Source organism: Canis lupus, chromosome 3, assembly GCF_048164855.1.
Source record: "Canis lupus baileyi chromosome 3, mCanLup2.hap1, whole genome shotgun sequence".
NCBI lineage: Eukaryota > Metazoa > Chordata > Mammalia > Carnivora > Canidae > Canis > Canis lupus.
In genome coordinates, this window is record NC_132840.1 from 87,871,067 (window position 1) to 87,896,268 (window position 25,202).

Below are 25,202 nucleotides of genomic sequence, written 5' to 3' on the forward strand. Positions count from 1 at the left end.
AGAGTGAGCTACAATCTGAGATTTCAGGGTCCTGGGGAAATCCTGCCCAGCTCTCTTGATGAAGAAACTAAAGCATCTTGAGATCCTTCCTTAACATCATGTTTGTGGACAAAAGGATCACAGAGGGAAAGGATTCAATAGGTATTTTTATTGGGAAAGGAATCCCAAAAGAGAAGGCTGAGGATTACAAGTCTGACCTGGGCTCACCATGCACCATGCTGTCTGCATGAGGACAGAAGGTCCTTTACTGCCCAAGACCAGCCTGGTTTATTCCTAAAATCTAAAAGCAAATAGTCTTGACCCCAGAAATCAGTAGTGTCTTGAGGTGGATAAAGCTTATAAAGTTTGCTTATCACATGGTCTTCCCCACCTTTCTTGTCACTGTCATTTAGCTGAATCCCCATTATACATGTATTGGCTTTGCTCAGTAGGGTTCCAGAGTCTCATCTTCCAGACTCAAGGGGCTATTTGACCTCACAGGGAAAATACAGGTTTCCAGGTACTGGGTCACATCCATCTGAAAGGAAGACTAAGGGGAAAAGTATGGGACCAGGACTAGTGTCTGAGGCCTCTTCTTATTTTCTAGGCAACTTCTTGCTGCCTTTAAGGCCTCTGTGGAATGAGGAGGGGTATGGAAGGGCTGGACGAAAGGTGGAAAACGGAGGACAAAGTGATGGGGGTGGGGACACAGAGGAGGGAAGAGGGGAAGAGGAAACGAGGGGCATTGATGGGTTGACTCATTTGTTGGTTCTCACCATCTCATTCCTGTCTCTAAAAAACGGAAACACCTACTTTACTTAAGCCATAAGGTTACCATGAGCACCAAGTGATACACATGCAAGAGAACTGCTTAAAGCATGGAGCCCTGGGTCAACGTGAAGTTAGGGCCAATTTTGAAAATAGATCGAAGTCCCTAAAATTACATCATTTAACACAGAGAAGGGCCTCTTGACCCAAACTACTTATTTTTTCCTCACTACTTACAAATGTAAGAGAAACGTTCTGTCCGCAAGCTCCTCCTGCCACATACACACGCTGGGAGAGGATCAATGGACCACCGGGCTCTGGCGCCCAATGAGCGGGCACTGGTAGCTGGCCCGTGCAAGCGTGGGCTTGATGACGTGGCCACACTTGTGTATGTGAGTAGGGGACTGCAAAACGCTCCTTCATGTATCGGTTTTTAAAAACCAACAGCAGAGAGTCTGTGAGAAGTACCAAAAAGATTTCCATCGTGGCCTGCTATGACAGAGGGCAAAGGACACGAAATGGAACCTGTAGGGATGAGAACCAAGACCAGAGCGTGAGGCCAAAGCCAGCACATGGATACTAGACATCCCCTGCATCACGGCCCCGTCTCGTGGCCTTCAGGGAATTTTATGTGGAGGCTTTTTACTCCATGGCAAACGTGTGTAAATTTGTAGATGGACCTATTTTTGTTTTTTTTCGGCTGACGGGTTGGTTGTTTGCTTCCCTTGGGACCCTTGAGCATAAACAGGGACATCACGGTATCTGCCGCCCAAAGACCAACTGAAATTAAAAATAAGCAGCCTATGAGTTGATCGATAATCGGAGTGCTGCGGAGATAGACCCCAAGGAAGGACATCGAGAAACAAGACAGGGGCGCCTGGGGGGCTCAGTCCATTAAGCCTCTGGCTGTTGATTTAGGCTCAAGAGTCTGCTTAAGACTCTCTCTCTCTCTTTGTCCCCACCCCATGGCATGTGCACGCACGCACGAGTGCTCTCACTCTCTAAAAAAGAAAAGGGAAGAAAGAAAAGAAAAGAAAGGAAAGGAAAGAGGAAAGGAAAGAAGGAAAGGAAAGGAAAGGAAAGGAAAGGAAAGGAAAGGAAAGGAAAGGAAAGGAAAAAGGAAAAGAAAGAAAGAAAAGAAAAGAAAAAAGAAGAAACAAGAAGGATGCCGTGTTAAAGGAGGGAAAGCTCGCTGCTTTGGGCCGTCAAATCCACCAAATCAACCCCGGGGATGACGGAATGAGATGTGGAGGCCAGCTAATCCCCTCAAGTGGAAGGAAAGGCGTAATTCAAGCAGAGAGGAGTCACGGCACCTCCGACTCCCATAGTAACACTTCGCCCAGGGCCAGCCCCCCTTAGGGTGGGAGCTCAGTTAGACAAAGATGGAATCAAACAAAAAATTACCTTCATCCCGTAACTGAAAAGTCAGTGTGCCTTCCGGTTGCTCTCAGGCACTGTAAAGACATCTACGGAGTTAAAGAACTTTATTAGACCCTGAGCCGAGCCGTCCCGGTCAGTTTATGTGCAAGTGTTACCTTCCCAGAGAGGCCTGCTCGGGCTTAAACTGCAGCGACCCCCTCCCTCCATACTCCACCTGTCCCTTATCCTGCTCTATTTTTTGTTTCCCTAAAGCACTTATCACCTTATTATATTCTATGCAATTTCCTCATTGCGATAATTGCTTATGGTCTGTCTCCCCACCACCAGAACAGAAGCCCTAGAAGAAGGGAAACCTAGTCTGTTTTGCTCACAGATAGATTCCAGCTGAAGGGGGCAGCCCGGGTGGCTCAGCGGTTTAGCATCTACCTCCAGCCCAGGGCGTGATCCTGGAGACCCGGGATCGAGTCCTGCGTCGGGCTCCCTGCATGGAGCCTGCTTCTCCCTCTGTCTGTGTCTCTGTGTCTCTCATGAATAAATAAATAAAATATTTATTTAAAAAAAAGATTCCAGCTGAAGAGAACAGGGCCTCCCACATCCCGTACCCTCAGGACGTGTTTGCTCAGTGAGAGAGGAGTCCTTCCTTACTCTCCACACCTCAAATCCTTCCAGAATCAGCCTGAGTCACGAGTTTCAAATTTTAGGGTTAAATTAGGGAGACCCAAAGCCAGAGGTGAGATTAGAAAATATCGGAAAATACTTCCTAGGCATAAATAAAAATTAGGAAATAAACTTTTTTAGCAAATGTTTATTTATATCAAAATACAAAACATTTCTGAAGCAGAGTAATATTACATGAGGAGCAGTTAAATACTAAACTTCTTTTCATCAGTTTAACTTGCAACACTCCCAGGATACCTTCACTGGCTACGCATCTCGTCGTCGGATGTGCCCTTTTTCCTGTTTTTCGTTTGTTTGCTTATGCACGTGTTTGCTTGTTTTGATTTTTAACTCACTATAGGAACATGCGGTGTTACTGGAGATAAGTTGGTTAGTATCCGGCAAGCCTGAAAGTACCAGCGAGTGGAGCCTGGCATGGCAGCTGGAGCCAACGCAGGCTGCAGATAGATCCTCTCCCTAATTGAATTCAGGGCGTCACTCGGTTTTTTTAACTGGCGAGAGTCTAAGGCCAAAGGAGTCCTTGGTAGCTAGGGCAGGCTTTATTGCTTAGGGCCGAGGGCGGGCGTGGCTGAGGGGTGGTCTCAAGCCAGGTCTTCTTTGCGGATGGGGAAGGGGTAGGACAGCCAATCAGAGCCCATTGGAGGGGCAGCAGCTCGAACAGGCCGGGGCCTGGGATGGAGGTCAAGGAACCCTGCCCGAGGAGCCCCCTTCCCCAAGAGGACAAGCCAGAGCTGGAGAGAGGAATGCTTCCTCCCTGCCTCGGCAGCCCGGGATCCGGTGGCCGGAGCGCCTGCCTCTTGGATGGGCTCTTCATAGATGCTTAGCATTTGGAGATTTTGAGGGAAAAGCACCTGGTTAAGAGTGGCTGTTTCCATACACCCCCTTTCCCTGACGGAGGGGAGAGGGAAGGACAGGAAATAGGGGAGAGGAGATGCTCCCCCTTTCATTACAGCCAGCCCCCTCCCCGAGCCAACCTGGGTCTCCCTTTCAGACCCCCGGGGAACGCATTTGCTTTGGCATTGTGCACCTGTAAGCACACGCACACGCACACATGTACACACCCACACATACACAAATGCCTCGTTTCCCTTCAGTCTACTCAGGAGGCAGCACGGTGTCCCATCTTCACCAGGATCCTCTGCTCCCAGGCGTCCCCGTGGCCCCCAGGTCCTCGAGACCCGGCCCCAGGCTTGGCACAGGCTGGCATCCACCCCCAGGCTTTTGAGAAGAGGGTGAGAGAGCAGGAAGCTACCAGAGACCGGCCGTACAGAGTGTAAGTATGTCCACATAAGGCTTTGGTACAGCACCGATTTAATGTTCTTACAGTTTGACTTCTAAATCGTCTCTTAGAAGGAAAAAAAAAAAAAAAAGCTTACTGAAAAAATAGTGTTTTTATTTACTTTTGAGTTACATACCTGAAGTTCAAAAAGTAAGCCTCTAGTTGCCATTCAAATCCACACATAAAGGTGTTCTGTGTGCAGCTGTACAATTTGTTGGTTTGTCTTTAATAATTAACCAAAGTCCGCCAACCAAAGCCGTGAAGTCAGCTGCCCGTGATAACTGACTTTCACCAGCCCGTACACAAAGAAAAGAGAGGGAGAGAACACAAAGGCCACCCCCATGTCTCCCACCCCCAACCCCCAGGGAGAAAAGAAATTAGAAGACAAAATACAGCAAGGATTTAAGGAACCAGTGGGACGAAGGAGGTTCAGTCCAGCTGGCCTCTTCAGGAACAGCACCATAGAGCACCCTAGCGCGGTTATGTGGTTAATACTTGACATTCAAGAATGGAAACGAGGTTTGAATGGTGTCCCGAGAAGACCCGGCATGGGTGGGGCGTGGCTCCCAAAGAAAGCTGAAGAAGGGAAAGAAAGAGGGTGAAGTGAGAGCAAGAGCTCCCGTGACGGAACTGATGGTCGCATCCAGACTCGCCAGGAAAGGACTGGGAGGCTACCGGGCGTCTGGAGGCTGGGGGCCTCGGGGAGGGAGCCCCGGGAGCCTCACCCGGTCCGCGGACCCCGGGGAGACGGGGAAGGAAGTCACACCCCGTGGCCTCCAGGTGTGCGGTGGAAGACGTGCCCAGGATGCAGCATCTGTCCTGGCGGCAGAGAGGACGCTGCACCTGCAGGGCGCCCCCCCCCCCCACAAGAAGCAGGTCGGGGCTGCGCAAAGGGGGCGGCGGCCGAAAGCCCACACCACCCGGCCAGCCCCGCAGACGGCGGCGTGGAAGGGACGTCCGAGGGGCAGGTCAAGACCCTTGGAGACCGGTAAGCGGAGCTTCCCACTGCTCTTCTTCCCTGCCGCACCATTCCGCCCAGGGCTCCAGCAGCCGAGACCCTTCCAGAAGCGCCCCCGCCCAGCCCGTTCGCTCAGCAGTCGGTATGGAGGCCTGTCCTGCTCCCCCCACTCCGGACATCGGACATCGCAGGCCGCCAGCAGGGGCATCTCCAGCGGAGGAGCCCCCCCCCACAGCTGATGACAAAGGGGGGAAGCCTGTGACCCCCACAGTCCCGGACCCGTCTGCTCCCAGCCCTTGCCCCGTCCAGCAGCCAGAGGCAGCACAAGTCCAACAACTCCCCGGGGTCCGCCGCCAGCCGCCAGCCGAAAAGCCAAACTGCAGTATCCCTCCTACCGAGGGCCAAGGAGGGGGGGGCCAAGGAGCGTGGCTCCCAGCGCGGGCCACGGGCCTCCTCCGAGCACCCATCACCAACCGGCCCCACTAACCGACAGGCCCCAGACAGGAACTTCTGCCTACTCCATATAGAACCAGATCTCAACCCATTTTGCTCCGTGGGACTTTGTAGAAGGCTGGCTCTTCAGAGAGCCTGGAACCCTACCCCGGGCGCTCTCCCTCCCCGCTCCGCTGTCTGCCTTTCACCTCTCTCTGAGGGCCGACGGCCAGGACCGTGGAAAGGGCCGAAGTGAGTATCCGATCCCCTCCAAGCACCACAATTTCAAGGGGGACCCACGTCCCTTGTCTTCATTTTTCCTTCCATACATGAAAGAGTCCAACTGGAGGTTAGAGAATGAAATGGGAATGTGGCCAGTGACTTTTGACCTTGTAACTCTGATGCTGCTGAGGATTCTAAGCTTTGAGTATAATGTGGGAAGAAGTAAGTTTTAGAGCGACTGTAGATCTACGGAGGGTACTACTATCTCTCTGAGAGGCCTGGGATGCTAAAGTGATTTATTCTGCTGGTCGCGTGAGTACCAGAAATGGGACAGAGTCTACGGAGAAAGAAGGGATGACCACTTTAAGAGCCAAAACAAAACAAAACAAAACCAATAATGGGAAGCCCTCATTGTGTGGAGGCTTGGATGGGTTGAAAGGGGTTAGGTCGCGAGCTGGGAAGGGACATAGAATGTGCTGCTTTGTCTCTTGCCCAGCCTCCCTGAAAAACCTTACTAAGAAACATCTGGCTATATCCTCCTTTGGCCTCCTGGAAGACTGCAGAAAAAGTTGGTCAAGGATGGACACGACGGCCAACTGGACTCAGTGTTAGCGCCCTTCCAGTACTGTCTGGACAAAGCCCATTTTCCTTCGGTGTCCTTAGAAAATGAGAAGTGTTTTGAGCAAGTACTCCCGGGGCCTCTAGGACAGTGCCTGAGTGGATGGCAAAGCCCCATAAGGTTTACACTGTTGGGGCAGTAGGGTCAGGAGTCAGGCTCAAGCTCTACCCCAACCTACTCTTCCCATAATATCCCCAAATGGTAAAGAGAGCTCCTACTGGTGGCCGAAGCATCGGAGTCCTTCTAATGATCAAACTCCGTTAAGACAGAAACTCTGGGACAACACGACACTTTGGTTGGGGAGGAAGGGTTAGTATTGCCTTTTTTTAGTTGACAAGAAGGATGAGAGCAGAAAAGGCTGCAGGCACACGTCTCTCCTGGCTGCCTGTACCATCTGGCCCTTTCCCAGCTTCAAACACATCACTCTGAGCTCTGGCAAGTCAGAAGGAAAAGCTAGCACCCAAGAGACAATTGCTGAGGCTGCAAGGTGCACAGCCCTTGCAGCGTATGTGAGGTCTTGAATTCTCAAGGAGGTATTCTTCAGGCCGCACAAAGTTTCCTGCGCCAGTGCAAGTGAGCTCCCGCTCTCCAAAATCTCCAATTCTGGGCCAAGTTCGTCCAGTGTGGTGATGTTTGGCTCTGTTAAGTTCCCAGGGAGCAGGAGGTTCCACCCAGCCCCATCCTCCCCGTCACGCCCAGAGTGCTTCTCCCGCACCTCGTCCTCCACTCCGTGTCCCAGGACTCGACCACCCTATTTCCAGTGACACCGTATTTTTCCGATCAAAATAATAACTCTAAGAACGCATATAAGACATGTTTATATTAGATATATCACATTCACACTGGTTCCAAGAATCTGCAGCAAGAATGACCCGGGTATTCGTCTCCAGGCCTGAGCCCGTGCAGGCGGCCTGGACAAGCTGTCTCGAGGCGCCTCCCTCCCGCTACCACACCGTCCGAGAGCGCGCGGGTCAAGGTGCTGTAACCTAGGTGCTGTCAGCCCGCAGGGAACCCTAGCCTCCTTCCTAATGCCGCTGAGCCGGGTTCCTTCAGAGGAGCCGGGTACCAACCCCTGGCAACAGGAGGGCAGACTCACAGTCGTCACTCTCCGTCCTCACCGCAGTAGGCACCGTGCCAACGTGTTCGAGCCTCAGTGTCCTTCCCCGAATCCCGGTTCCTTGGGGCCATCAGATCCGGCAGCTTCCCACAACCCTCGGCTCACTTGTCCTTTCCGCAAGTCGATCATTCGTTTTGCTATTTTTTTTTTTTTAATCTTCCTGTACGCACATTCCCATCCGGAAGACCCCAGCAACTCTAGGCAGAGAGCGTCTCAGGGGAAGAGCGGCATGGAGGGAGGACGGGGGAGGTGGGGGCATCAAGGCATGAGCTCGTATTCCAGGCCACCTGGGCAAGGCGGTCCGGCTCAAGACGTCTCTAAGCACAGGTACAAAAATAAAGCAAACTATGACTTCATATAGATATATAGATATATAGATAAGCTAGCTAGCTAGACTTTATATAGGCTTTCTGTATATTTATATATGTGCGCCCAGGGCGTGAGCCCCACTCCTCCTGCCCAGCTTGAGTCTCCTGTCCTCCCGCTTCCCACTCCCCAGATGCCCCACTTGCCTGAAGCCTCCCACTCCTGACTACTGCATCTGATCCTTGCACCCACCCACCCATTACATAAGTTCCCTCTCTCCTTAAAATAGAACAAATTATATGCACTTATATAATTTTATATACAATCTCCATAAAAAATACACTAAGGATGGTGTGTCACTAATTTCACCCTCCTACCTACACAGAAGTTGCCTATCAAAGAGTCAACCAAAGAGGGGGTCGTCTGGGCCTGATGCTCCTCAGGCAAATTAGTTGTGTCCTTATAAACCTCTAGACACACACACACACACACACACACACACCTCAAACCACAAACACACCCCACACCGCACGCACCACAAACCACACACCCACATACGGCAAAGACGCCAGACACAAACACCCACGTACCCCATACACGCACACCACACTCACATACACACACCACAAACACGCCAAACACAAACACCTACATCACACAACACAACAGCACACACTCCCCAAACACCACATACACACCACGCCCACACACTCTCACACGCAAACCCCAGTCTCGCACCCACACGGCGCACACACGTTCTCACTTCCTGAGCCCAGGAAAGGAGCACAGACTAGACAGCTGGCGGGGGCCGGAGAACCAGGGAGACGACCCCACAACTTAGAGGGACGGGGGACACGGCCCCGTTCCTGGCCCAGGTAGGCCGCTGTCCACTGACAGACCTCTCTGCTCGCATGGGCAGTGAATACGCACTGACAAAGCGACTGGCAACTGCCTTCCACGGACTACAAGATGCCCATGAGGAGGTCTATTCCCCTCTATCAGAAATGAGGTTTCAAGGATGCCCTAAGCCAAAAGGAAGCACAAAGCCTCGAAGCCCTCATCGCCCACGAGGAGGGTCTGCACTTGCCCCTTCCACCTAATATGTGAAAACCCCAAAAACATGCTTGCAGTGTTTCTAAGGCTGAAAATGTAAATCCCGCCCCCCCCAGCCCAACCCATCTCCCCTCCCAGATTCCCTTCCCCACCCAACCGTCTCCCCATCTGTAAACCATGCACAAATTTAAGATCCCTGGAGCCGTAAAGAAGTGGGGTAAGGAAGGAAAGGCCTAGCTGGTGTGTATATGGGGTGGAGGTGGAGAGCTTGCCCTAGTTCCTAAAATAAATCCAGGAAATCCAGTGCCAGGGATAGGTGGGGACGGTGAAGCACATTCCTTCGAGACCAAAAGGAACAACAGGCCAAGACAGCCATCCACGTCCCCATCCAGCGGGATGGGAAAGGCAAACAGCCAAGGTACCGGGGACAGGAACTGAGCCTCTGCACCCCCCTCACTCCCCAACCTAAGTCTCCCCAGCCAGGGGTCCAGAGCTGCCCATTACGTCTTCAACAACCCCAACTACTACTACCGACCCATGACAGAAGAGAATACCTAAGTGAGTTCGACTGCTGGCTGCCATCCTAGCAAGGGATTTATTAACAGAGATCCTCCAACTCTCCCTTCCATAAGGTGTGGCAGGCCATTAAGGATATTTGCACTGATACTTCAGTTTTCTTTATCCTACCCAGAAACCCTTGGGGTAAGGTCTGGGGCAGGGGGCGGGGAGGGGCATGTCTTTGGATCAGATCTATTAGGAATTATTTGATCAGCTCAAAATGAGGTTGTGAAACCACTTCCAAAACACAGAACATGTGGTGAGGACATTCTATTTGTTCACGACTTATTTGAAAACTACGGACGGGGGCGGGGGGGGGCAGAAAAAAAGCCCTAGAGCAGCATGATTTCACCACCAATCAGAAGGATGGGGGGTAATGGGGACCCCCCCACCTCCCTAACCGAACGTCAAGGTGCCAGGAGGGCTGGCGTCCCGCCTGGGCTTGATTTTTATGGACTTCTTCTAAAGAAGAGATTTTTCATTCTGCCTCTCGATGTGAGAGGAAGCCGGGCTGCGGACTCGGAGAGGACAGAGGAAGGGCCGGTCTCGTTTGTCCTTCGATGCCAGACTCTGGCCTCACGCCGTCGAAGGAGGAGAAAGTGAGAACGAGACCTCCAGGTCTGGAGCCACTGTGTGGCTTCACGGTCCAAAGGCAGCCTCTGTGCTCAAGAAGAAAAGGGGACAGGTGCACCAGCCACCACCACCCCCCCACCCCCGTCCTCCTCCACCAGCAACCGCGTCTTCCGATCACGGGAGAGAGGGGAGGGAAAAGGCCGCCCGACGCTCCCGCTTAGGAAAACGAGCACACGAAGCTCATGAGAACGAGTCTTCCTTCTCCCCCGACACAGAGCTGGCGATCCGACGGGGCTCTCAGGACAAATCTCCTAGCTCCGGGCCTGAGCAACCCCGGAAAGCAGACGGATGAAGTTGAAGGACATCACAGAGGATATGACCGCGTTTGGCTCGGGCACTTCGTGTTATAGGCTAATTCTAGGAGACGCGAGGGAGGCCAGCTAAGGACGCGAGACCCGTCCCGAGAGCCAGGCTGGGCCGCTGGGCCGAGACCCTGCTCCTCAGTCCGTCTTCAACGGCTCCATCACCCTCCCACCCTGTCCCCCAAACCATCCTTGCTGCCACCACTCCCCAGCCTGCCCCGCCCCGGGCAATGGCGCGTCTTTGCTTTCTTGGGATGACCCCCATCCCTACCCAACTTGTACATGGTACCCTTAGGGGTAAGTTGCCACATGCCGCAAACAGAAAGGTAAGGCTTGATGTTCCCCATCCTGCCTTGGCCTCACTATCACATCTCAGGGTCCCCACCGCCTCCCATGGGATTGACCTCGCCCTCCATCCCCCTTCCGGCCTTACAGACCCTGCACAAAAGCTCTGACCTCCTTTCTGTGCTCCCCCTCTCTGACTCCCGCTCCTGAAACACCCCACCCCGCCAAGTCCTTTATTCACCTTAGATCCGGACCATCCCCCCCAGAGCAACAAGGGCGGCCCCTGGGGCTCCAAGCATCCGGCCTGCCCAAGCCTGCCTCCCTGTGTCCTACAGAGGACATGACATGATGGCAGGGCGGGCCAGGAGGGCGGATGAAGACGCGCGCTCTTCCCCGCTCCCGCCCTCTCTACCCTTTGACTCTTTCCGACTGCTCCCCAGCGACCCGTGAGGGTGCCCCAAAGCTCCTCTACATGCAAGCAAAGCAAGCCCGAGATTAACCATTAGCTTCTCTTTTCTTATGTTTCTACATAGTAATAAAACGTACTTTATGTACAATTCTCCCCCCAGCCCACCCCAACCCCCCAGAAGGCTTTCTAACAAAACTGGAAGAAACAGCTGCAGCCACGCACACCTCGGCCCTGGATTCTAATCCCGGGGAGGGGCAAAGTCGCCCTGACGTTTTTTTGTGAAGTCTGTTTCTCCCTTGAAGCTACTGTTTTGTCAACTCAGCAAAAACAACAAAACGAAAACGAGGTAAAAAACAAGAACAAAGCTAGTCAGGAAATTTCACATCTGAACCCTACCCGGTTTCCTCTGCATAAAAAGGCCACAGGAAAACAACTGGAATCGACACGACTCTATAAATATTTTAGATCCCAAACCAAAATAAAGACGAGAGAGCATTGAGAAGTGTCAGTGGTCACCCACCCCTGCCTGAGAGGCCCCGGCGCACGGCCGCCGGGCACAGGCCCTTCACAGCAGCCTCCCTCTGGAGAAAGGGGACCCTCCAGGGGCCTCGAGCGCCGGCCCCCGGGTCAGGGAGGAGGCAGGCAGGGCTCCCCGCATGGGCCCCACTGGGCCCCGGACGCCTACCCGCATGCAGGGCCCCACACGAGCCACGGAGCCATGCCGGAGCCGCGCCATGTGGTCAGCGGGCTTCCGAGATCCAGGATCCGATTCCTCCTCCTTGCTAGTCCCCCCCCCCGCCCCCGCGCTGTCAGCCTGAGCCCCTCGGGACCCATGGCCCCCGTCCTGCTGCACGAGCCCCCGGCCCCCGAGGCAGTCCCGGGGCTCAGTCAGGCGCAGGCGGGAACCCGGGATGCAAGGCATGGGCTTTTGTGGGGCTGCCTCCCCGCGAAGGCACCAGGCCTGGAAGGGAGGGGTCTGGGGGGTGTCTGCTGGCCCCGCGGTGGGGCACGAGGTGGTGGGAGCTCAAGAGGGTGCACTGCGATTGCCAGTGGGGAGGAGAGGACAGTGGGCCCTAGCGATGACGACGGCCCCGTCATGCACACGCGGGCACACACCCCGCATGGAAGCATGTGCCCATGGCCCCTTTACCCTCCGTCGCGTGGACGGGGGGACGGCGCCCAAAGGGCCGGGAGAGCCCCAGGTGCAGGGGGCCGCCGGCCTTCCAGGACACGGCCGCGGGAGGACGGGAGGCTGCGGCCGTGAAGAGCCGTGTGGTGTCCCTCCCCCAGCCTGGGGACGCAAGCAGAGCCCAAGCATTTGGTCTGATGTGCCGAGGTAAGGGCCCCGCCAGAGGCAGGGAAGACAGGAGTCAGCACCGTGGAAGCTCCGAGACCGCCTGGGGTGGGCCCTTGACCGGGAGCCGGGAGCCGTAGCCAGGGGGGCCCCGAGGGTGCCCCGAAGAGCCTATGCCCCCCCACCTCCTCCTCTTCCTTTCCACGCTTGGGACCTAGAATTCGAGCACAGCGCCCAGGAAGGGCCCCCCCCACCCTAAGGTCCCACGGATCACACCCCCACATTTCAGCCGGGATCCGCCCGGTCGGCACGCACCCCGCGCACCAGGACAGGCTGCAAGTGACCCAGCGGGAGACCCGCGACCGCTCCCTGCACGCCCGGGCGGAGGTAGAGCTGCCCTGGGGCGCCAGGCGGAGGCCCGGCCTCTGCCCCTCCTCACCCTGGCCGGGTGGTCCCGGACGCCCGAGGCCCAGGGCAGGGAGCACAGAGGGTCCCCAGGGTGAGGCCCTCCCCCTCCGCCTCCCCACCCTCGGGTGACCCGTGGCTGGGGACGTGGAGACCCCCAAGGCGGAGTCGGGCCCCACTGGCGGGGCGACAGGACGGAAGCACCAGAGCTTGTGCGGCAGAGAAGAACCGACCCTAAGATGGGGCTCCCAGCGAGGCGCCGCTCCCCAGCCCTCGGGGCCTCCCCCTGCGCCGCTCTCCTGCTAGCAACTGTGCGGAGCCTCTGGCGCTTTGACCAGGCGGCAGCCACACAGGTGGCGGGGAGAGGCAGGTGCCCGGAGCCGCCAGGACCAGAGCACCAGGAGGAGACCCGTCGAGGACCCGCAGCACCTTTATCCCCAGGCGGCCAGAGCACGGGCCCCACGGAGCGGGGCACTGCCCGGCAGCACCACCATCCACCATCGCACTGGGACACAGACGCACCCTCAGGCAGGGCAACACGGCCTCACAGGCGCTTCTGCTGCTAACGCTGTGAACTAGGACGAGATTGTGGCAGAAAAGGTCGGAGCCCAGGCCCCGGCCCACCTCCCCTTCCAGCTCCACCCCTGCCTCAGCCGGTTCCTGTAAATGAATCCAGGGGACGGCAGGGGGCCCAGCGTGCCCCCAGGACCGGGAATCTGGGCCGCTCCCTTTGCCTGGCCTGACCCGACCCGACCCGACCCAGCAGCTGAACCCCGGGCAGAGAGGAGCCCGCAGGCAGCACGCGGGGAGGCGGGAGGAGCCGCAGGCGGGCCCGCAAGTGGCAATTACTCAATCTGGGGAATTAGCTCCCACAAAAGGAAAGGAGGGATCCAATCCTCCACTCGGGAGGGCGCTGAGCCGAGCAGGATATAAATAGAGCCGCGGCAGCTCAGGGCTCAGCACCGGGGCCGCAGGACGGGGGGCTGCGGGGGGGCCGCCTCGCTGCTGAGCAGCCCCCGCTGCGTGGCCTGAGCCGGGCCCAAGGCTCGGGTTTAGCTGTGCGGTAGCCCAGCCGCGGCCCCTCCGTGCTCGGGGAGTTCAGGGGAGGAGGCCCGGCTCCTGGCTGCGGGGGGACGCCCGCTGGCCCTGCGGGTCCCCCCCACGGACCCCACGCCTTCGCCGCGCTCCTCCTCCTTCCTCCACTGACCACAGAAATAAACAGCACTTTGCTTCAATGTACATATATATACATAGAGAGGCCCACAAACTACATACGATGCATTTGTATCTATATCTATGTATATGTAGATTCGGAAGAGGGGAGGGGAGCCCAGCCCTCCTCCAGGACCCGAACACCCCACAGAGCGGAGAGCAGTAAGAGCCATCGCTTTCCCTTCCTCGCTCCCAAGGGATCTGCGGAGGCGGAAACATCCCGCCGCCGCCGGAGAGCCAAGGGGGGCAAGGCGGGTCCCTCCCTGACCCCTGTTGGCTTCCTAATCGCTCCCACGAGCCCCGGCCCTCTGTCCTCACGGCGACGCCGCCGGCCAGGCCGCGGGGGAAGCAGCCCCCCAGCCGCCCCCCTGCCGGCACACCCCGGCCCCCTCCCCGGCCCCTCAGCCCAGCGCCGCCGCGACGCCGCTCCGGGACCGCTCAGCGCTCGTGGCGTCACAGCAAGGTGGCGTGGCCGGGGTCGTCGTGATCCACGCTGTTGAGAATCGCCGTCTGGTCTTCCGGGAGCTGGCGGTGGCACAGGTCTGAGAGGCGGGCAAAGGGGTCAGGCCGAGAATGTCTCTTCTTCTTTCGGAGGCAGACGGCTTCATCGGGCCACAGAACCTGGGAGTCTGGAAGCTGCTGAGCCTGGGAGGCAGGACCGTCTAGGGAGGAGGAAACAGGTGCAGCAAACAAACAGGAAGAAAATAAAGTGGGTGAAAGGGAAGACAGTAACCCCACGCACTCACCTCTTCCATCCGCGGAGACTCACACCCCGGGCTTTCTAGCAGGACGAGACTCATCAGCGTAGCCGGGCCGGGGGTGACCGCAGCAGACAACCCCGTCGTCACCACCAGTGACCCCTCAGCCCCTTGTGGTGCAGCCAGGGCTGGGGGCCCTGTGGCCGAGGGGGTCCTTGCTGGGCACCAATGACCCGCATCCACTCCCCTGGGTGCACGGAGAGCGGAGGGAAGCAGGATGCGCCCAGTCCACCGGCACTTATCTTTTATGTAATATTAAATGTTTTGATTTAAAACCTGTTATCTAGTATTTTAACTTTTATCAGAGTAATATCGATATTTCTCCTTCCATGCCTCCCAGGTACCAAGCATCATTGTAGGAGCTGGGGATTGGGGCTTCCAAGGATGGGTGGACCTCAACACGTGCTGTCACCCCCCGCCCCACAGCAGTGATGGACTCTACCCAAGACTTCAATCCTTGCCGTAGAGCCAGGCGAGGCCCTTCCTAGACGCCAGGGCCACCACGCTGCCTCATGGCTCTTCTGCAGATACGGCAGTAAAGGGCTGGGTTTCTAGAAAATTATACTTTAGTGTGGACTTAAAAAATATAGAAATAAAATTTCCAGATCCTGAAAGTCCTACAAAGAAAGATGAAAAGAAGGCCACGTGAGAGCAAATGACTAAGCACGGTCCTGGGGTGCCTGGGTGGCTCGGTGAGTTAGCGTCTGCCTTCAGCTCAGGGCGTGATCTCAGGGGTCCCGGGATCAAGCCCCACCTCAGGCTCCCTGCTTGGCAGGCAGCCTGCTTCTCCCTCTCACTCGTTCTCTCTCTCTCTCAAGTAAAGGACTAAAATCTTAAAAAATAAACCAAAAAATAAAGTATGGTTCTACTCTTGAAAGGCCGACGAGCTTTCTGAAGCCCCAAGGGAGGAGTTTCCCAAAAGAAGGAGGATGGGCGAAAGTGAGACCCATGGCTGATGAGCCAACTGCCACATTTCAGAGACGGACGGACGGAAGGAAGGAAGGAAGGAAGGAAGGAAGGAAGGAAGGAAGGAGGCCATCGTAGCTGAAGCAGAGCGAGCAAAGGACAGTGAGGCAAGGAAGATGGAGGTGGGAATCCTAAAGAGCTTGGAATCTGCTCTGGCTGCAGCAGGAAGCTTCTAGAAGGTTTTCTCCAGGTGCATGTGTGTGTACATTGCCAAGAGGACGCTACTGCATTGTCTGAAGATCGCTCCAGTTGCTGAGTGTAGACTGCACTGTAGGAGGAGTAAGGAGGGAGCGAGACAACCAGCAAGGAGGCCACTGCGAGAATCAGGGTGGGAATAGCTTTAGTTTTAGCAATTGAGGTGGGAAAGAGTCGGACGGAGGACGTGCTATAAAAGTTGGTCCCGCAGACCTTACCAAGTGGCTAGACAGGACCCGTGAGGCCAGACAAGGAGCAAGGCTGAGTGGCGAGGCCCGTAGCAGTGCTATGCAAGAAGGTGGGGAGGAGGTAGGAGACGCACATTTGGAGAGGGTGATCGATAACTCTATTTTGGACGTTTCGGAGGCTTATAAAACATCTAAGTGCGTGTTCAGCAGGCAGCTGGAAACATGAGACGTGAGCTCTTGGAAGAGACTGGGGCTTGGAAGAGACGTTTGGGAGCCATCAACGTCTTATAGGAACAGGACGCCGGGGCAGAGCAGGAGGGAACACAGGGATCTGGTGTGGCTCTTTTTGTTAAAAATAAATAAGCAAAAAAAAAAAAAAAAAAGCAAATAAAAAAATAAAACAGGGCAGCCCAGGTGGCCCAGCGGTTTAGCGCCGCCTTTGGCCCAGGGCATGATCCTGGAGACCCGGGATCGAGTCCCACGTTGGGCTCCCTGCATGGAGCCTGCTTCTCCCTCTGCCTGTGTCTCTCTTTCTCTGTCTCTTTAAGAATAAATAAAATCTTTAAAAAAAATTTTTTTAAATTAAAAAAAAAAACAAACATAGGTAGGTGGGTGGGTACGTGCGTCCTCAACTGCAACGAGCTTAAGTGGGTTGAGCACTCAAGCTTCGGCTCCCATTCCTCACTCAAGCCCTAAAAACATCATCTTCTCCTCTTCTGCCTCAGTTCGCCCATCTATAAACCAACAGGATATGAGCGCCACCCAAAGGCTCCCTGTCTTCCAAAGATCCCGGCGGCCTCGTAGAAGGCTTGCCCGTGACCCCGCCTCCAAAGAAAGTAGTAACACTGTCCGTGGTTACTAAAGATCAGCGAGGAAGCTGTCCAGCTGTCTCTTTTGACAGCCTGGGACAAGATTCGTAAAACCATTGGTGAAATAATAAAGACGACGTGATAAATATCAAAGAATTTTCTAAGTGTAGGAAAGGGCTGAATTATTTTTGCGCTACCTTAGCAGCTACCCCTCCGTGTGGGATGAAAACATCAGACATATGTCAGCAGGAATGTTCTCTCTACCGTAAGGGGATTTCATTCTATCTCGGTCATCCCGCAGAGGGCGGGTCCATGCCACCAGGTGCCCTAAGCACTGAGTAGGACCCCACAAATCCCACGTCCAACTAGACGGTCTGAAATAACAAAGAAACATATAAGGAAATAAAGGGAGTTCCAAAAGGCCTATGGCAGAAGGGAAAGGGATCAAGATGCTACTTATGTCGTCTGGAAACGCATAGAGGCAACAAGCTGCATCTCCTGGAGGCAAATGCACAGAACCCTCTGAAAGCACATCTACAACCAAGAAGGTGGCTCCCGGGGTGCCTGGGGGGCTCCGTCGGTGAAGCGGCTGCCTTGGGTCAGGTCATGATCCTGGGGTCCTGGGTCCAGCCCCGCACCAAGCTCCCTGCTCAGCAAAGAGCCTGCTTCCCCTTCCCCCCTCCCTGCTCCCCCTGCTTGTGCTCCCCTGCTGTCTGTCAAATAAAGAAATAAAATCTCAAAAAAAAAAAAGAACAAAAGGATGGTTCCCAGTGGGGAGGAAACGATTGAGAGGAAATTCGAGACCCTGTCTTTCTAACGTTTACATGGAAATCATACTTACATATTACTTAGTAACTAATATTAAAAAGACACAGTGACATAAACTGCTGGATTCAATTCTGGAGACAACCCAGGGACGGGATCCCGAGCCGAACAACCCCACAATGACGGCGGAGAGAGGAGGAAAGAGAGGATCCGCCATTTACCGGATCGTTTCTTTGACTTCGAGGAGCCCTTGGATGACTTTTTGGGCTTCTTTATCCGTTGGTATTTCAGAGCCTCCAGCCTCTCAGGTGTAGCAGCGTTCCCGGGTGCAGGTGGATGTGTTCTGGAAGGACAATCAGAGAGGCACAGGTCAGCCCCCAGAGAGGGAGCGTCCGAAGAGCGGCTGGAAGAAAACCACAGCACCGGCCGACGGGAGGACAGGCACAGTGCTGGGCAGTCCCAGGTGTGCACGGTGGTCCCCGGGCACCCGCCTCTCGGTTGTTCCTGGAAGGGAGAAAAGCCGGTAGAAGGCTTGAGCCGCGGGAGGCCTACCTCGGATGGAAACCACCGTGTGGAGCAATGAGAAGACCTAAGAAAAGGGGAGACAGGCTTTAGTAGGGGGCCGCATCACGTGTCACTCAACGCAGGAAGAAGGCGGCATCCGTGCCCCAAGCTGCCAGAAATCACCACGACCGAGACCTTAAAGTGGAAAGTAAGAGGGCAGGTTAGAGGAGGTAAAGACCGCCACTGAACCGTTGTCCTCTGGGGAGGAGAAGGCCAGGGCCCACGAGGAGCCCCACGCCCTGTGAGGCAGGGGGCGCGTACAACCCACTTCACCGGGCGTCTTCCCGGCGCCAACCGGAGCCAGGCGGCACCCGGCGGCCAGGGGCGGCGGCATGGTCATCCAGCAGCACCTTGGCGGGCGGGCGCCTGGACCTCCCGCGGCCTAGGCTCAGAGTCCAAAAGAAGGTGGATGTCGACCCGGACGCTGGGCGTCCAAATCCGGCAGCCTCGTGAAGCCCTTGCCTTCGGTGGCAAACGTCCAAGGACTGTCTACGCTTTCAGGCTCAGTGGGAAAAGCGGGGATGGGAGAGACGCCACGCGCGCCACGGTCTCCCTGTCCCCCCGCTGCGGGCGGACATGGTCATTCGCCTGATGGATCAACCCTGCAGTTAGAACGAAGCCCACGATTCTGCTGGAGCCGTGCGGCCTCTGCGACCCGGGGGACCCCAGGCCGCTGCAAGGCTGGGCCGAGGCAACCGGTGCACACTGGACGGGAGAGAACTGCCCGCGGGTCATAAAGGAAAACCTAGAAGGCGAGTTATCAGTGTCACTGCTTCCCGGGATGGAGGAGCCCGAGGAGGAGAGGCAGGGAGAGCGCTGGGTGCAGCGTGCCCCCCGGGCCACCCACGGAGGCGACCACGCTCTTCCTCCAGCCTCTTCCAACTGCAGCACATGGATTTTGGGTAAGTCCTGATTAGCAGGAGGATGGCCAACCCTGGGGGGGAGAAGCGGCCAGCGGTGAGCCGACAATCCGAGGCAGAACCGACGACGCAGGGAAGGAGGGAGGGAGGTCTGCAGCCCGTCTCCCGGGACCGGTGGGACTTGCGGGGAAGGAGCAAGAAGCCACCCGCAGGCTGACTGGTGGTAAGCCTCTGGTCTCTGGGGCCTCCTCAGTAAGTGGCAATGAAGCCACCTCCACCTTCCCTGACGGATGCCGTCACTCCGTAGCCTCTCGGCACATAAAGTACCCAGAAGCTCCTCCGAAGTCCAGGTCAGAGGCGGCTCCTGGGTTTCCCATAGGCCCTGACAGCACAGAGCGCGGGGGCCCCACGTCCACGCACACGCAGGCAGGCAGCACACGGTCTCGGAGGGAAGTCCGACTCACCGTTAGGAGTCAGGTCTTCTGCCCCCAGAGACCCGACCTGCAAATCCCCGTCCCCTCCTCCTTCGACTCCACCCGCACGGACCTTACAGGGCGGCCGCGCGGCCGCAAGGGAATCTGGAAGGCGGACAACGGGTGGAGATGGCTAGGGGATGGGGGAGCATGAGTTTGCAATGCTGGCGGGCAGTGCTCACCCCCTTCTCATCCTTGACTAGGGCTTCTCCAGCTCCTAAAAGGAGAATCAAAGGTGTGAATCAGCCGTTGGGTTTACCTGTGCCCCGGTCCAGGCCAGCCTCTTCAAAGGGACCACACGAGGTGAGGGATGCGAGGCCCCAGGGGGCAGGGCTTAAACCACATAATCCAGGGTGAGCGACCCAGAGGCCGCGAGAAAAACTGGCCAAGGCGCCTGGGGTCGTTCCTGGGGACCCTCCCAGCCGGGTGAAACCTCCAAGGACATCCTCACTAAAATCAACCTGTCGCGGCCTTCATCGCCTCTGTCACGCGGCAGTTAGTCACCACTTACCAGGCCGCACTGACTGTTCTCTCCCGTCCTTACGAGAACCCTACCGGGTAAATACTGGACTGACCCCGTTTCTCAGAGGGGCAAACTGAAGCAGCTCGCCTAAGGATCCAGCTCTCACGACACAGAGCCGAGGCTGAGAACATCAAAGGGCTCTTCCGAGTTCTTCCTGAGGGAAACAGGTTCGGAAGCCACCTAGCAGAGGGCCGCGCTCCCGTGCTCCACCTGGGAACCCCGTGCGCCCCCAGGAAGACGCGCCAGGGGTGGGGAAGGGGCGCTCAAGGTCTGTCTTCAGGCCAAAGTTCCCAAACCGTGATGACCCGCTGAGGAGGACAGGCCAACTTCCCTTTGTGGAACAGCCAAGCCGCAGCCCCTCTGGGACGGGACGCCTGCTGTCCACCCGCCTCCGCGCTGGGCTCAGCGCTCAAACACAGAAACGTGACCGAAGGCTCCTGGAGGCCCTGAGACACTCTGCCGATGCAGGAGGGAGAAATAACAGCAAGTGTCTGGAAGGACGGGGCGGACGGGGCGGACGGATGGGGCGGACGGGGAGGGGAGGGCAAAAATTGAATTATTTTTAGCAAATTATACAGAAAAAAAAACGTGAAATGCGGCCCAACACACTTGACTTGCAGCCCGTGACGCCCTTTGGAATCAAGTCACCTCTGTGCTCTAGAAGGGGACCACGTCCCAGGCCCACGGGGGACCATGGACAACGGAGCTTCGTGCTGCCGGGAGACGGTGGGAGACCTGGGCTATGCGACTTCACCCCTGCCGCGGCCTCAGCCCGGGAGTCTGCAGTGCACCAGCAGGGTGCACCCCACAACAGCACCCACCGGGCTCTCCGACAGACAGAGGGCAGCCCCCTTCCCCGTCAGGCCCGGTCCTCCGAAAACCTACCGGAGCCCAGCAGACCAGGCTCTCCTGATCCCAAGAAGTTGGGGGGGCGGGGGTACAACCCTAAAAGCCCAGGGTCTCCCTAGATCTTCCATGTCTGTGGAGCTCCCCCGAACCCCAGCACTCCAGCCCACTGATGCTTCACTGAGGGTCACGACTGCTAGGAACTGCCTGGAATCTTCTCTCTTTCTGTTTTCATAAAATCCATACAAATCAAGCATTTAGCCCAGGGTTGGCTAATGGTTGCTTAGCTCTGTGCTCACCCAAAACAGTGGAGAAAAGACACAGACAAAAAGGTTCCAAAAGTAGGCAGACCGCAGGACAGAGGTGAGAACCGCAGGCCAGCGCCTGCCCCCCGGGGCCGGGCACCCCGGCAGTCGGCGGCCGGGAGGGAAGGGGAGCTTTCCTCCTCTGCATAACCACCTGACCAGACCCGGGGTGGGGGGTGGGGGCAGAAAATCCAGTAGTGCCCGAGGTGAGCTGGGAACAAGTCCCGCCACCGCCCCCCCTTACAACAGAGAAAGTCCGGACCGCGGAGGTCGTGCCCCCCCCCCCCCAAGCCCTGACGACCAACGGCAGCATTCCCTGTGGGGTGGGGACAAACCCAGGGTCTGGCCTCAGGACTCAGGACTCGGGACTCGGGAGCTCCTTCCTGGGGTCCGCCCCCCAGACCCACCCCATCCGACAGGCCAAAGTCAGCGCTGAGGGACAGGGCTCAAGGGCGAGGGGAGAAGAGGCCTGCTACGGGACGAGCCCGGGAGCCCGCCGGCCCCACACAGGGCAGGTCCACACAGTACAACTCCCGCTCCGAGATGGGAGTTGGGAAGAGGAGAGGGAGGGGAGGCAGAGAGAGAGAGGGGGAGAGGAGGAGGACCACTGCGGGCCCAGGGGAGGAGCGGGAGACAGACTGAAGGAAACAGGAACAGAGCGAGAACGCACGTAGACAAGACGCGTCACATCCTCTCCAAGCAAGACCGAGTGGAGACACATGCAAAGGCGCAGCATGAAGACAGCGTCTGAAGAGGAGCCTAACGCCTCCCGATGGCCCCAGCAGCTCCCGCGCCCGGGGAGCTCTCAGCAAGCAGGACTAGGGTGGCTCGTGCTGCCCAGCACCACCAAGGCCCGGCTCCGGGCACCTGACTCTCCTCGGCTGGGGACCCGGCCAGGCCCCGAGGATCCTGCGGTCCCCCACCACTGCCCTTGGTTTCTGGGTTTGCCACAGCAGTGAGGGTACAGGGGCCAGGCCCTCGGCGGGGGCGGGTGGGGCGTGCTGGGGGTGCAGGGCGACAGCCGGGTGAGGGCGTGGCAGTCACCGCGGGGCGGGGGTCCGGGCACTGTCCAGGAGTGCAGTGACGGCTGGGCCTGGAGCTCCCTCCTCTCTGGGGGTGGCGGGGGTCAGAACTGGGACTCAGGGAGGGAGGGAGGGAGGGAGGGCGAGCTCAGACGGTGGGGGACAGGCGGCCGTCGGCAGGTGAGGGTGGGCTCACACCTACGGCCCGATGCTGGCCCCGCTCGCCACTGCTCGCGGCCGCAGCGTGACACCCAACCAGCCTCACGCCCCCCGGGGCCTCGGCTGCTAACAAGCCTGAGGCTGCAGAGCACAAGGACACGGCCACACAGCGCAGCCCTCCTCACGGGCGGCCGGTCCTACGCCTGAGCATAGCGTCCTGAGCCCTCTGGCATCTCTAGGTAGGCAGGGGATGCAGGTGCTTCTCCCCATGGGAAGCTCCCACGCTGCTAGTGCCCAGAAGCACAGGCAGGGGCATCCATGGCAAACAGAGTGTCGCAGCCACCGTGGGAGACAGTGAGTCTCGGGTGACCTCAAGCCTCTGCAGGAGACCTCACACCCCTCTGGGAGCCCTCAGATTCCTGACACCTCCACCTGCAAGGACGCGGGAGGGACAGGGCTTGGGGACAGGGGACAGGGCTTGGGGGCAGGGACGCCCTCGGAAGAGAGCAGAGGAAGGAGCGTAGTGCTGCCCCAGGGCCAGCCTGTCCTCTGCGCCCGGGAACTCCTCCCAGGCCCCTGGAGCTGTGACCCAGTGGGATCGGGAGTGGCCGCTATGGGGTCTGGGGGCAATCTGACCCGAGGGCGAGGTCCACGTGTCAGTCCTGTAACAGCCCCCAACGGGCTCTGGCAGGCAAGGGGCACGGCAAGTGGCGGCGTCTCCCCGCCCTTGACCTCACAGGACTACAGGTGACCTGGTCCTGGGGACGACCCAGCCGTTGAGGGAAGGAACGGGGCCACACCCCAACCCTGGCTCCCTGACAATATCAGAGCGAGCCCGAGAAGACTGGGAGGGACCAGCAACCCCTGAGGAAGACCGGAGTCTCTGGGGAGCCAGGATGGGGCGGGGGACACCCTGCCTGAGGCTGCGGGGGGACAGGGGAGAGGCGGTGTTTCTGGATCTGAGTGTGACCCTGGTGTTTCCAGAGGTGCAGAGATGCAAAGCGGATCGTAGGCATTCTAGGCCCCTCAGGGAGCATGCAGGGTCCCCGGGGGTGTCTGTGGGAGGCCCTGGGTATGTGGGCAGCAGGGGTCCGAGTGAGGGGAACTGCAGGGAGGCTCTGGGGCAGGCGTGGCGTGTGGGGCGGGCGTCAGAAGCTGCAGCTAGGCGGTGCCCGAGCGCGGCCCGGTGAGGCTGTGGGAGCAGCATGATGTGGGGAACCCAGAAGCCGTGGGGCCCGGAGCAGCGGAGCTGCCGCCCACGCGGGGGGAGGGGACATGGCCTGGATTCCCCTGTAAAGGAAGCGATGGCCCTGCCGAAGCCCCGTCCGCCTGTCCACCCCCCGCCCCGCCCCAGCCACGGAGCTCCCTTACCTATTGAGCTGAGGAGAGGCTTGTCTCGACAACACTGCCCAGATAGCTGAGATCAATCAGAAACAAAGCAGTTATCAACACGGGCCGGGCCGTGGGGCAACCACCCACGCACACCCAGAGGGGAGGAGGGGAGGAGCACGGGGGCCAGAGAACCACAAGCGAGGCCAGAGAATGGGGTGAGGGGAAGGAGAGGAGAGAGACAGAGAACCAGACGGCACGATGGACGAGGCAGATGAGCGCTGCACAAAGCACAGACGACAGGGCTGCGGCGCACAGCATCTCCTGCACAGACAGAGGCCCGGCTCCGTGGGCGCCGCGCCCGGCGTCCTAGCTAGAGCTCGCCTCGCCTTCCCCGCCCGCCAGGAGCAGGGGCAGCGGGAGGGGAGGCTGTGCTTCCAGGTACCAGAGAGGGTGGGAGTGCGTGGGGCAGGGGAAGGGCGCTGGGCTCCCTCCTCTCCGACCGCCTCCCATCCTGCCTACCAGCAGGCCAGCCTCCTCTGGAACACTCTGCTCCCCTGCACAGGCGGCCACATCAAGAGAGACCAAAGGACGGAACCAGAGAGAGAGAGAGAGAGAGAGAGAGAGGGAGGGAGGGGTGGAGAGGGGCAGGGAGGGGAGGCCAGGAGGGGTGAGGGGCACTACGGAGACGCTGCCAGCCCTTCGGAGCAAGTCAGGCCAACCCGAAGAAGATGGAGGAGGAAGGAGGACAGACAGAAGGAAAGCCAGACTTGAGGAGGGGGGAGGGGGGAGGGGGGAGGGGGAGGAGGGACGAGGGGTCGGGGCAAGAGAAGCGAGAGAAGGAGGCACAGACGGGCGTCCAGGCCGACTCTGGTACCTGGAATACCAGCTGCTACAGTTTAGAGTGTGCTCTCTCGGGCAGGCTGATCGCAGGAGCTTGTCTGTCTGTCTGTCTGTCTGTCTGCAGCTTCCTGCGAGGCACACAGGTCGGGGTAGGGTGTGTGGCTCCAGGCACACGGTTCACAGGCCTGAGACCTTGCTCCCCGCCCAGGGGGCGGTCTGGGGACGGCCCCTCCGGCTCTCTAGGCTACTAAGGCCGGGGAAGGGGGGGGGGAGGAGACCCCGCCTGGCGACCCGTCCTGGGTGGAGGGGGGCTCTGGGGTCCTGCCTGGCAGGGAGGATGGGCCGGGGCAGCAAAGAGGCTGGATCCGAAGTGTCTGGAGGGCCCTGGACCCCCCACCCCAAGCCAGGGTCACGGCACGGGAGCGCTCTGCACTGCAAGAGGACCTGGGGGCCGCTCGGCCTGCACGGCACACCCCGCCCCTGCCCACGCATGTCCGTCCTGTCTCGGGAGGGGAGGGGCGGGGGGGACCAGGTCCGCCCCGCACTGGACCCCACGAGCTCGCCCGCCGATGCCAAGACCAGAACTCTCCGGAAGGGATGCTGCAGCATGTCCACACAAGCCCTGTCATTCGGGGTGATGGAGGGGTGGGGGCGGGTGGGGAATGGGGGCGAGGATGACCAGGCGCGGACGCGGGCAGGGCAACCGGC

General features: G+C 58.1%; 1 protein-coding gene across 4 annotated transcripts in view; it reads right to left on the minus strand.

The window, feature by feature from the left end:
• Positions 1-4,177: 4,177 nt before the first annotated feature.
• Positions 4,178-25,202, minus strand: part of IGSF9B (immunoglobulin superfamily member 9B) — a 56,344-nt gene continuing 35,319 nt past the window's right edge. For 2 of the 4 annotated variants that reach the window (XM_072822761.1, XM_072822760.1), the window contains exons 19-20: positions 17,792-17,913; positions 4,178-14,551 (exon numbers count right to left, since the gene is read on the minus strand). In XM_072822761.1, coding sequence (XP_072678862.1) covers positions 14,343-14,551; positions 17,792-17,913 — 331 coding nt within the window. In that variant the 3' untranslated portion in view covers positions 4,178-14,342. Of the gene's footprint in view, positions 14,552-17,791; positions 17,914-23,693; positions 23,740-24,528; positions 24,623-25,202 lie in introns of those variants that run through there. The other 2 variants (XR_012028902.1, XR_012028901.1) reach the window with 2 other exon arrangements.